This window comes from Triturus cristatus, chromosome 11 (assembly GCF_964204655.1).
Source record: "Triturus cristatus chromosome 11, aTriCri1.1, whole genome shotgun sequence".
NCBI classification, from domain to species: domain Eukaryota; kingdom Metazoa; phylum Chordata; class Amphibia; order Caudata; family Salamandridae; genus Triturus; species Triturus cristatus.
This window is the reverse complement of record NC_140594.1, coordinates 4451087-4464025: the sequence shown is the minus strand read 5'-3', so window position 1 is coordinate 4464025 and position 12939 is coordinate 4451087. Positions and strand designations below refer to the sequence as shown.

The 12939-nt window shown below is 49.2% G+C and overlaps 1 protein-coding gene across 2 annotated transcripts in view; it reads left to right on the top strand.

Annotated features, from left to right (window-relative positions):
* Positions 1-12939, top strand: part of DHX37 (DEAH-box helicase 37) — a 536866-nt gene that overhangs the window by 468917 nt on the left and 55010 nt on the right. For both annotated transcript variants that reach the window (XM_085634634.1, XM_085634635.1), the window contains exons 24-25: positions 3006-3143; positions 6686-6780. In XM_085634634.1, coding sequence (XP_085490760.1) covers positions 3006-3143; positions 6686-6780 — 233 coding nt within the window. The remainder of the gene's footprint in view (positions 1-3005; positions 3144-6685; positions 6781-12939) is intronic.

Here is a 12939-nt window from a genome sequence, read left to right as displayed (position 1 = left end):
AGCACGTGACCCATGGCTGTCCTGGTAATACTGGCGTCTCGAGTTCTATAGCACAGCGAGCACGTGACCCATGGCTCTCCTGGTAATACTGGCGTCTTGAGTTCTATAGCACAGCGAGCATGTGATCCATGGCTGTTCTGGTAATACCTGCATCTTGAGTTCTGTAGCACAACGAGCATGTGACCCATGGCTGTCCCTGTGATACTGGCGTCTTGAGGTCTGTAGCACAGCGAGCATGTGACCCATGGCTGTCCGGGTGATACTGGCGTCTTGAGGTCTGTAGCACAGCGAGCATGTGATCCATGGCTGTCTGGGTAATACTGGTGTCTTGAGTTCTACAGCACAGCAAGCATGTGACCCATGGTTGTCCGGGTAATACTGGCGTCTTGAGTTCTATAGCACAGCGAGCATGCTCCTCTGCTCCCAGCAGTCCCTGGCACACATCGCAGATCCCCTATCCAATCCAAGCGCTGCTCTCATGCTATACCTAGCATGAGAGCATCATGAGGATTGGCCTGAATGGGCTGGTTTGACGCTCGCTCAGGCACAGGAAGTCTGTGCTGTTTCTCCACTCGGCTGTGGAATACAGCTGGGTTAGAGAAACCAAAGTGTGCATGTCTGTTTGGCTGGCCTAAGATGGCTGACCAAACTGACAGGCGCACTTGTAGCAGTGCGTACCACTCCTCCTCCCAGTGTCAATCAGGAAGGCCTGGCCCTGCCTTGCCCTTGAATCGGCTTACCGGGCATAGCAAGGAAAAATAAAATGATAATATATTTTATTATGATTTCTTTTATTTTTCCTTTATTCACTGCTCGAAGCAGTGGGGCGGCACTCCCCCGCCCTAACCGAGGAGCCGCTGCTGCTTCCGCTATTACAAAACCTGATGACGAGTGTGAACTGTGAGCCTGGGCCCTGGGGTGGGGATATGTGGTCACTGTTGAGCTGGGTTTTTAGTCAAGGGATTGTTGTGAACTGTAAACATCTGTAGGAGGAGTGGGGGCTATGTTCCTGTTTGCACGGTTTCTTTCCTCAGATAAATCTTGTGAACTGTGAGTCTCTGCAGGAGGGGCAGGGGATATGTTCCTGTTTGCACTGTTTCTTTTATCAGATAACTCTTGTGAACTGGGTCTCTCTGCAGGAGGGCGGGGGATATGTTCTTGTTTTTTTCCTCAGATAACTGCAGGAGGGGTGGGGGATATGTTCCTGTTTGCACTGTTTCTTTTCTCAAATAAATCTTGTGAACTGTGAGTCTCTGCAGGGGGAGTGGGGGGATATGTTCCTGTTTGCACTGTTTCTTTTCTCAGATAAATCTTGTGAACTGTGAGTCTCTGCAGGAGGGTGAGGATATGTTCCTGTTTGCACTGTTTCTTTTCTCAGATAAATCTTGTGAACTGTGAGTCTCTGCAGGGGGAGTGGGGGATATGTTCCTGTTTGCACGGTTTCTTTTCTCAGATAAATCTTGTGAACTGTGAGTCTCTGCAGGAGGGGCAGGGGATATGTTTCTGTTTGCACGGTTTCTTTTCTCAGATAAATCTTGTGAACTGTGAGTCTCTGCAGGAGGGGCAGGGGATATGTTCCTGTTTCCACTGTTTCTTTCCTCAGATAACTCTTGTGAACTGTGAGTCTCTGCAGGAGGGTGGGGATATGTTCCTGTTTGCACGGTTTCTTTTCTCAGATAAATCTTGTGAACTGTGAGTCTCTGCAGGGGGAGTGGGGGATATGTTCCTGTTTCCACTGTTTCTTTCCTCAGATAACTCTTGTGAACTGTGAGTCTCTGCAGGAGGGTGGGGATATGTTCCTGTTTCCACTGTTTCTTTCCTCAGATAACTCTTGTGAACTGTGAGTCTCTGCAGGAGAGGCAGGGGATATGTTCCTGTTTCCACTGTTTCTTTTCTCAGATAAATCTTGTGAACTGTGAGTCTCTGCAGGAGGGGCAGGGGATATGTTCCTGTTTCCACTGTTTCTTTCCTCAGATAACTCTTGTGAACTGTGAGTCTCTGCAGGAGGGGCAGGGGATATGTTCCTGTTTCCACTGTTTCTTTTCTCAGATAAATCTTGTGAACTGTGAGTCTCTGCTGGAGGGTGGGGGATATGTTTCTGTTTGCACGGTTTCTTTTCTCAGATAAATCTTGTGAACTGTGAGTCTCTGCAGGAGGGGCAGGGGATATGTTCCTGTTTGCACTGTTTCTTCTCTCAGATAAATCTTGTGAACTGTGAGTCTCTGTAGGAGGAGTGGGAGGTATGTTCCTGTTTCCACTGTTTCTTTTCTCAGATAAATCTTGTGAACTGTGAGTCTCTGCAGGAGGGTGGGGATATGTTCCTGTTTGCACGGTTTCTTTTCTCAGATAAATCTTGTGAACTGTGAGTCTCTGCAGGGGGAGTGGGGGATATGTTCCTGTTTCCACTGTTTCTTTCCTCAGATAACTCTTGTGAACTGTAAGTCTCTGCAGGAGGGTGGGGGATATGTTCCTGTTTGCACTGTTTCTTTCCTCAGATAACTCTTGTGAACTGTGAGTCTCTGCAGGAGGGTGGGGGATATGTTCCTGTTTGCACTGTTTCTTTCCTCAGATAACTCTTGTGAACTGTGAGTCTCTGCAGGAGGGTGGGGGATATGTTCCTGTTTGCACTGTTTCTTTCCTCAGATAACTCTTGTGAACTGTGAGTCTCTGCAGGAGGGTGGGGGATATGTTCCTGTTTCCACTGTTTCTTTTCTCAGATAAATCTTGTGAACTGTGAGTCTCTGCAGGAGGGTGGGGATATGTTTCTGTTTCCACTGTTTCTTTTCTCAGATAACTCTTGTGAACTGTGAGTCTCTGCAGGAGGGTGGGGGATATGTTCCTGTTTGCACTGTTTCTTTCCTCAGATAACTCTTGTGAACTGTGAGTCTCTGCAGGAGGGTGGGGGATATGTTCCTGTTTGCACTGTTTCTTTTCTCAGATAACTGTGAACATGTCCAAGAGGAGTGGGGATGTGTTGTCTGATCCTTCACTCTTTCATTTCCCAGGTGTTTCTGTAATTGCTGCAGAGTGGATCCCGGCGCTCCTACCTCAGTATTGTCACTTTGGCAGTCCACTGGAAAACCCACCGCCAGCGTTGTGCCCCGAAACCGGAAGAGTGAAGTGCCACAGAGCCAGCACCTTCTGTAAGTTTCAGAAGTCTGTCTGCAGGATTGCCTACACTCATGCATTGTTACATTTACTCGTCGTAAAGTATTCAAGACTTACTAGAGTTTATCTGTAGATGCATGCTGTACCCCTCAATACTGGTATTAACAAGAGCATTTGGGAGAAATGTCCTTTTTTGCTTTGAGAATAAGGGTCCGTCTTCAGACCCAAACAGGAGGTCACTAAAAGGTAAACGAGTGTCAAAAGGTACAGCACTGGCACTCCTTTGGTAGGTACAAGGTCATCTTGAGTGAAAACGCAGTGTTTTTTGGAGGTGGGAATTCTTTGACCCTTTACTTAGAAGCTGGTTGGTAAGAATGGAACATTGGTGCCAACATGTATCATTAAAAATAGCCAGCACTGGGTGGACCTGGCAGTAAGATCATTCGCTAAGGGATTTCTGATAAAGGGTAGTCCAAGCAGCTGGTAGGGCTGCTATGAGGGCCCTTCCATTGACGCACGCTCTTTCCCTGTGGTGGTATCATAGGCGCTCCAATTGTTTCTTTTTCTGAGCCTTAATGGTTGGTCCCAGGGACTACAAACAGGTCATAGCGGTTAGTGGGAGTGGTGTCGCCTTAATGATTGGTCCCAGGGACTACAAACAGGCTACAGCGGCTAGCGGGAGTGGTGTCGCCTTAATGGTTGGTCCCAGGGACTACAAACCGGTTATAGCGAGTAGTGGTGTCGCCTTAATGGTTGGTCCCAGGGACTACAAACAGGTTATAGCGGTTAGCGGCAGTGGTGTCACCTTAATGGTTGGTCCCAGGGACTACAAACAGGTCATAGCGGTTAGTGGGAGTGGTGTCGCCTTAATGGTTGGTCCCGGGGACTACAAACAGGTTATAGCGGTTAGCGGCAGTGGTGTCACCTTAATGGTTGGTCCCGGGGACTACAAACAGGTTATAGCGGTTAGTGGGAGTGGTGTCGCCTTAATGGTTGGTCCCAGGGACTGCAAACAGGTTATAGCGGTTAGCGGGAGTGGTGTCGCCTTAATGGTTGGTCCCAGGGACTACAAACAGGTTACAGCGGCTAGCGGGAGTGGTGTCGCCTTAATGGTTGGTCCAGGGAGCACAAACGGGTCATAGCGGTTAGTGGGAGTCGTGTCGCCTTAATGGTTGGTCCCGGGGACTACAAACAGGTTATAGCGGTTAGTGGGAGTGGTGTCGCCTTAATGGTTGGTCCCGGGGACTACAAACCTGTTATAGCGGTTAGCCGGAGTGGTATCGCCTTAATGGTTGGTCCCAGGGACTGCAAACAGGTTATAGCGGTTAGCGGGAGTGGTGTCGCCTTGATGGTTGGTCCCAGGGACTACAAACAGGTCATAGCGGTTAGTGGGAGTGGTGTCGCCTTAATGGTTGGTCCCGGGGACTACAAACAGGTTATAGCGGTTAGCGGCAGTGGTGTCACCTTAATGGTTGGTCCCAGGGACTGCAAACCGGTTATAGCGGTTAGCGGGAGTGGTGTCGCCTTAATGGTTAGTCCCAGGGACTACAAATAGGTTATAGCGGTTAGCGGGAGTGGTGTCGCCTTAATGGTTGGTCCAGGGACTACAAACAGATTGTTTTGGTTAGTGGAAGTGGTGTCGCTTAAACGGTAGGTCCTAGGGACTTCAGACCGAGTGAATGGGTTAGTAGTGGTGTCGGGTGGACCACTTAGACCTCCTCTGGAAGGCCACAAATTCCTTCCCAACCCTTCATTCTTAGGAGCTGCTGAACTCGTCTTTTAAAGGACTGTCTCAGTTCTCAGATCCTTCCAGACCCCAGACAATCAGTTACAGTGGTTCCTACACCCCAGTTACAAGTGCACTCGGTGTCCTGGTTCTTCCAGGTAGCTGCAAAGCTTTCACAGGCAAACATGCATTTTCTCTGGATATCTTGGCCCACAACTTGCAGGAGGTAAGGCCGATCAGCAGGCAGAGCCACTGTGCAAGATGGCGAAGCCTCCAACTGCTCACGGTTGAAGTAAACCAGTTTCTGCAGCTCTGGACCAGGTCTTTGGAGCAGAATTTACAGCGACGGGCAGATGAAAAGGCTGCAGTTTTCTCAACGATGGAAAAGTAGCCTGAACAAAGGGTTTTAAGACATCCCACTATACGTTTGAAAGTCTTTTGACCTGGAAGCTTATCAACATGTATTCTTCTCTCACTTGTGATACAAATTCTCCCTAAAGGCAGCCTCTGGCCACTCCTGACCCCGCTCATTTGCAAGCAGCAAATGTCACAAGGAGATCTCTCCCTGCACGTATTCTGTGGCAGCGCAGTTTGATTACCTATGTTTATTTCCCAGTTTGCTATAAATCCTGGTAGATCTTACACAGAGCACGGGGAAAGGTGATCTAGGGTTGAGCAAGTAATTAGCACAGGAAATTAAATTGCCTAATGGCAGATTTCTAGTTCTGTTCCGACCCCTTTCCAGTGGATTAGATCAAATCCTTTGAGGTTCTGTGTGCTTGAACCTTGCCAGCAGAATGTGTCCTCAGCCACTTGACGTTCGTCAGGCAAGTGAACTTCTATAACGTAGCATGTAGAATAAATTAAGCCAAATTCAGTTTCAGCTTTGACCATTTCTGGGCGTATGGGTTTCACCTCATTTGCTGCAAACCTTAAAAGTAATAAGTTCCATGATTTTTACTATATTTCATTTTATAGTAATAGCACAAAAGCCTGATGACAAGGTGCAGTGGAAGACACATTTTCAGGGCTTGGGATTTTGACATAATTGCTAAACTGATTGTGTATCTACCCAGGAGAAGATTGCACCTTTAACGCTACCCTACCATCCAGTTTCCAATATGGTGCATCTTCAGGTGATCTTCACCTGTCCTCAGTTAGTCCTACAACAGGGTGGGTGCAAGGGACAAGCAAGGAGATGCTGTTTTCAATAGAGCATGTAGTAGTCGAGGTTCGGTCAGGTCTTTGACCTTAGCACAGATCTAAACCCAGGGGGGGGGCACAAGAAATCAAAACAAACTAGGGAAAACCACAGCGTTTGTCGATCCTCCTGGAGACATACAGAGCCTGTGTACATTTCATGGGACTCAAACCTTACGCAGTCTAATAATACTTTTGTGCACTTGCTGCTTTGACTGAGCACAGAACGAAGCATGTATATAGTTTTGCACTTCCAGAACTTGACAGCAGTGGAGAATGTATAAGCTTCAATGTAGCAGTGTCCTTTATCTCAAACATCCCCAGACCATAGAAGACCTGAGCAAGTTGGCTGTTTGCTTAACAGGAGACCCACAGCTTGTGCTGTGCTGCATGATGGGCCTGTAATACTCCTAGGCTCTGTGGCACCCGGCATCCTCTCTCTGTTTGCACGGAGCGCATACGTTCGTGAGCACTAGTAGTCAGGACGGTTGATCAGCATTATATGGCTGTAGTCTGTAGTCCTTACAGATTTTCAAATACGTGTTACTGGCTCATGACTGCTGCTACTGGTGCACGATGTGTGATCTATTGATGCTCTAGAGGTAACGTACATCGGTCCTAATCTAACTCTTCCAATGTCTCTCCTTTCAGATCGTGTGGGCTGGCAGCTCCCTGCTGTTGAAGTAGATTATCCAGAAGGACTTGATCGCTATAAGTACTTTGCAAAGTTTTTGTTGGAAGGAAAGGTATATGTTGACTCTACTGTTTTATGTTTGTTGCATGTCTACATATTGGTCTCTGATAGTACTGTAAGTAAGAGAGCTCCTCTTGTCATTCAGGAAAACCACACATTTGGGAATTGTGTTGTGGGGCTGTGACAGACTGTGGAGCGGCAGAGTCAGGGGTGGTTGGTGGGAAGTCTTGGTCAAGCAGCTGAGGTGGCGAGTCTTGGTCATGCTGCAGAGGTGGAAGTCATGTGCATGCGTGTCAAGCTTTGCTAGTAAGGAGTCTGGATCAAGCTGCAGAGATGGTTGTGTGTGTCTTTGTCAAAGTGTAAGGGTGGGGAGTCTTGATCAAACGAGAGGTGGTTATTCTTAGTCAAACTGCTACGATAGTAAGTGTTTATCAAGCTTCAGAGGTAGCTAGTCTTGGTCAGGCCTCAGAGATGACGAGTCTTGGTCCAAGCGGCAGAGATGACGAGTCTTGGTCAAGCCGTAGAGATGGCGCATCTTGGTCATGCCACAGACGTGGCGAGACTTGGTCAAGCCGCAGAGATGACGAGTCTTGGTCAAGCCGTAGAGATGACGAGTCTTGGTCAAGCCGTAGAGATGACGAGTCTTGGTCAAGCCGTAGAGATGACGAGTCTTGGTGAGGCCACAGAGATGACGAGTCTTGGTCAGGCCACAGAGATGGCGCATCTTGGTCAAGCCGCAGAGATGGCGCATCTTGGTCAAGCCGCAGAGATGGCGAGTCTTGGTCAGGCCGCAGAGATGGCGAGTCTTGGTCAGGCCGCAGAGATGGCGAGTCTTGGTCAAGCAGCAGAGATGGCGAGTCTTGGTCAGGCCGCAGAGATGGCGAGTCTTGGTCAGGCCGCAGAGATGACGAGTCTTGGTCAAGCCGCAGAGATGGCAAGTATTGGTCAAGCCGCAGAGATGGCAAGACTTGGTCAGGCCACAGAGATGGCGCGTCTTGGTCAGGCCACAGAGATGGCACGTCTTGGTCAGGCCACAGAGATGGCGCGTCTTGGTCAGGCCACAGAGATGGCGCGTCTTGGTCAGGCCACAGAGATGGCGCGTCTTGGTCAAGCCGCAGAGATGGCGAGTCTTGGTCAAGCTGCAGAGATGGCGAGTCTTGGTCTAACCGCAGAGGTGGCGAGTCTTGGTCAGGCCGCAGAGATGGCGAGTCTTGGTCAAGCAGCAGAGATGGCGAGACTTGGTCAGGCCGCAGAGATGGCGAGTCTTGGTCAGGCCGCAGAGATGGCGAGTCTTGGTCAGGCCGCAGAGATGGCGAGTCTTGGTCAGGCCGCAGAGATGGCGAGTCTTGGTCAGGCCGCAGAGATGGCGAGTCTTGGTCAGGCCGCAGAGATGGCGAGTCTTGGTCAGGCCGCAGAGATGGCGAGTCTTGGTCAGGCCGCAGAGATGGCGAGTCTTGGTCAGGCCGCAGAGATGGCGAGTCTTGGTCCGGCCGCAGAGATGGCGAGTCTTGGTCCGGCCGCAGAGATGGCGGATCTTGGTCAAGCGGCAGAGATGGCGGGTCTTGGTCAGACCGCAGAGATGGCGAGTCTTGGTCAAGCGGCAGAGTTGGCGAGTCTTGGTCGGGCGGCAGAGATGGCGAGTCTTGGTCGGGCGGCAGAGATGGCGAGTCTTGGTTGGGCGGCAGAGATGGGGAGTCTTGGTCAAGCGGCAGAGATGGCACACATGTATTTGTCAGGCTGTGGAGGGTGGGGAAGGGTCTGGGTCAAGCGGCAGAGGTAGCAAGATTTACTACCTCTGCCGCTCGACCCAGAAAAGCAGTGGGGCGGAGAGTCTGGGGAATGATGTGGTGTGGCAGATTGCAAGGAGGTTGTGAAAGCTGCAAGCCTAGGTCAGGTTACTGTGTAGGCGAGGAGGTAGGCTAAAAAGAGTTTGGGTTAAGCCTCAGTGAAAGTGAATCCAGGACAAGCTGTGAAGGTGGTGAATGTTGAGCAGCCTCTAGAGGTGGCCAGGCCTGCGCAGGGTGCAGTGGGTACAAGCCTGAGATAGGCTGTTAGTCTGATTTCATGCTTATGCATCTAATCTATATCGAAGAGCTTACACCTGGGTCTGGTACTGGGAGAGCATTCACAGCAGGGAGGCAGAATGAGCTGTCATTGTGACCGGTTTTACCAAACACTAAGAGCTTGGTTTTGTGCAACTTTAACTTTGGTTCATTGTAAGAAAGTGGCTCTGTATATACTGTTCCCAAATAGGTACAGGGTGTACAGAGTCCACAGTCCCCAGAGGCTTGGCAGAGGCTAAAGTTAGATATAACCTTACTCTCTAAAGTGGTAGCTTGGTCGAGCAGTAAGGCAGTATCAGAGGACAGTGTAAAGCATTTGTTGTACACACTCAGCCAGCAAATGGTCTCACACACTCAAGAACTGAACTCTAGGCCAATGGTTTGTATAAAAAATATGTAGTGTTTTATTTTGGAACCAACAATAGGTATCAAAATATACTATCTCGGAATGAGATGCTTTCGTTAAATACTTTGCACTAGGCAATCGACTTTTAGATGCAATAGCTACAGTTGTTGCAATAGGCAACGCAATTTCAAACGCAATAATACATTGAGCTCAATGGGAATTTCAAGTTAAATACATTGATTACTTTTAGGATTACTTTTCTAACTCCAGGACTGGATCCTAGATTCAGTCCTGGGACAGTTCCTCGAAACAGGTGAGTAAATACAATGTAGTTACTGTTGTGATTTTTAAGCAATATTTTGGTATTTTAAAAGGTGACACTTACAAACGTTTTCTAATGAAATCACCAATGTTATCCTATGGAAGGAAATTCACTTAGCAGGTAAGTGGGGTTATTGTAACTTTTTCTAGCTCAGTGTTGGATCCTGGATCCAGCACGAGTGTACCGCCTGTAAGCAGTTGAGAGAATGTGTTTAGGTTATACAGACGATTTTTAACGAATATTTGTAAGTTTGCAAAATCGACACTTGGAAACTTTTTCAGCAAAAACCAGGCAATTTTATCCTATGGAAGGAAATTCAAGTTGCAGGTAAAGTATGTTCTCGTTACTTTTGTAATCCAGGGCTGGGCTCCTAGGCTCAGTACTGGGACATCTATCTAAAACAGGTAAGTAATTACGTTTTCACAGTTGGTACGATTTTTAAAGAATATTTGTAGTTTGCAAAAATCGTCACTTGAAATTTCACAGAAAAACAGTCAATGGTTTCCTATGTGAGAAAATTGAGTTAGCGGTAAGTATGGTTGTAATTACTTTTCGGGGTCAGTGCTGGGCACCAAGATCCAGCACTGGGATCTCTCCTAATATCAGGTGAGTATTTTCGATTTCGTTACTCGGTTGATTTTAGGTGAATATTTTAAAGTTTAGAAACTCCACACTTAAAAGAATTTTCAAGTGAAACCAGCCAATGTTACCCTATGGAAGAAAAGTGAGTCATTGGCTTTTGGGTAAGTACTCGACTGGCGGAGTTACTGTGCTGGGCATAGACTCAGGGGTCTCCCAGGGTCAGGTAAGTACAGTTGTTACACCCTCAGCGGCACAGGGGCAGCCGGGTGCAGAGTGAGTTAGGCTCAGTGTTCTCCTATGGAAGGCAGGGGGCCCGTGGTTGGTGGCTGCTGGCTAGCAGGCCACACGGCTGTGGGAGCTGGGCTCCTGGTCACTTGCTCAGGGCAAATGGGGAAGTAGATAGGAGTAGAGGTTGCACTGCCAAGCTCACTCGGGCGGCTGGGTCCTTTTGAGCCGTCGGGCGCTCAATGGATTGCAATGGAGAAGTTCAAGAACGAACAAAGGCTACAAGCTCGGGGACAAAGATTCTTCAGGTGCGACCACCACTTCGAGAGGTAAGTTGGGTAGTTGGAGGATAGGTAGGTACCCAGGAGTTGGGCACAGGGGGCTGCAGGGCGCCGGGTGCAGGGGTGCCTTTTGGTGTCAGGTCCTTGGGTGCCAGGTTCGGGGTCACAGTCGCCGGGGGGACGTCCTCGGGGTTTTTGTCCACTTCAGCACAGGCCAGGCTTGGCGGGTGCAGAGTGTGTGGGGTTCGCGGTTCCTGGCTGATGCCAGGGGTCAGTTACTTGCTTTGAGCAGTGCCACTGCTCATGGGAGTCCCAGATGCTCAGAGTCACAAGGTAGCCAGGTCCTCCGGGGTTTGTGAGGTTGCTGGACACGGGAGATGCCGGGATTTAGCAGGAGCAGGTTCGAGGGTCGACAGGCCGGTAGGGCTGGGGCCAAAGCAGTTGGTGTCTTCCTCTTGTTAGCAGCTGCATGGCAGGTCTTCTTTTTTCTTGATCTTCTTTGCTGTTTCAGAATCTAAATCTAAGGAAGGAAGGTTCAGGGTGCTCCTAAATACTAAATTTAGGGGCGTTACAGGTAGGTAAAGGGCATGGACCACTGGGTCCCTGCCCTGGGGTGGGTACACCCCCTATCCTGCCACTCTCCTGTGGGAGGGGGGCATTGGCCTAGTCCTTATTGGGCAGGGCTCCCCATCTTCAAGAAGGCTAGAGCCCAGAGATGTGCTTCACCTCGCCTCCCCCACCTGAGGGGTGGGGTTTAGCAGAGGCTGGCACACCCCCTGTTCTTCCTTGGGGTTTCCGGACAGTCTTCCTGCCAGAGTGGGGGTTTAGAAACGGTAGGGGCCAGTTGCTGAGTACAGCAAGTGGCCTGGAGAAGCTCACAAAGGCGGCATGCTTTTGAAGCTTCCCCCTGCCCATCCTGGGGGAGGAGAACTAGCACCTCGCCCAGGATGTGCATTGTTGCAGGCCCAGGAGAGCAGGGGCTCTCCACACAGGGGTCCAGCAACATGTCTGCTGTGTGGCAGCCTAGGCAGCCCCTCAGACCAGACATGGATTGTCGGTTAGGTTCAGGGAGCATCTCTAAGATGCCCTCTGTCGTGCATCTTACATTAAATCAAACACATGCATCAGTGCGGGTTTAATGTGCTGAGAAGTTTGATACCAAACTTCTCAGTCTTCAGTGTTGCCATCATGGTGCTGTGGAGCTCGTGTTGACAATCTCCCAGCACCATATACTCTTAATGGCAGCACTGCACTTACAGTGCCCAGCAATGGACCTGGGTATTGTAGGGGCACAGGGATCATGCTCCTGTACCCACACCACTGGCATAGGGCACCCAGCTAAAGGGGTGGCTGATGTATGCCAGGGCAGTGTATGTTGTGGGCATGGCACACAGGGTTGTGTGCCATGTCGACTCTCTGTTTTGTCCTATACCCAGACACTCAGCCTGCAAGGGCAGTGTGTTTGTGTCAGGGTACAGGGCCTCTAAGGGTGGCACAATAAGTGCTGCAGCCCTTAGATGCCTTCCCTGGTCACAAGGCCCTGGGTACCTAGTGTACCATTTACCAGAGGCTGACATGTGGCCAGGGTTTGCCATTTTGGGTTGTAGGTTTCAGCACAGTTTTTAGGGAAGGAACATAGGCCCATGGCACCTGATTGGCAGGACCCCAGGGCTCACTCAGTCAAAGTACATTCAGCAATTCAGCAAAATATGGGGGCATACCATGCAAGTAAGATGGCACTTTCTCACATTCATCAACTGTTGATTGACCAAAAGATATTGGCATTGGTCGAGTGTGTGTTGAGTTAAGATACTCTCTTTCGAACCAGATAATCTCTTGTGCATATTCTGTGTAGGATAAAGAAACAAAAATGTTCTGATCAGGTTAGGGAGAGGTGATTATGGAACAGCAGAGGATACTGGGGAATTAGGTCAGAAATTAGAATGGGAAAGATTTGAAGGATGGTCTGTCAAAAGCGAGACCTATAATAGATACGTAGCAGTGACCTGGGCGGAAGCGAATCTTTTCATCACAGTAGCACGATCTGTGGTGTCCGAAATGATGAAGAGATCCAGAACGATCAACCCCGCCGAGTCCCTGGAGTCCTAGAGCATTTTCCGTTCCTCAATCACTGAAACTAGTACAGACCTGGTAGGTAATAATTCATCCAAACACAATTGGGCTCCAAAGAAGCCACGACTCGGGGTGTTTCCCCAAATTTTGACAACTGCTTGACTTCGAATTTGTCACCTGTTTTTCCTGAAGGTTAATGAGAAGGTAGCTGTTCGCACACCTAAAATCTAAACTGTTTCATTTTTAAGCAACACAACTCGACTATTCCTCTCACAGCCAACCACACTGAAGAGAAGGAAGTATTTTGCAGGGTAGTAAT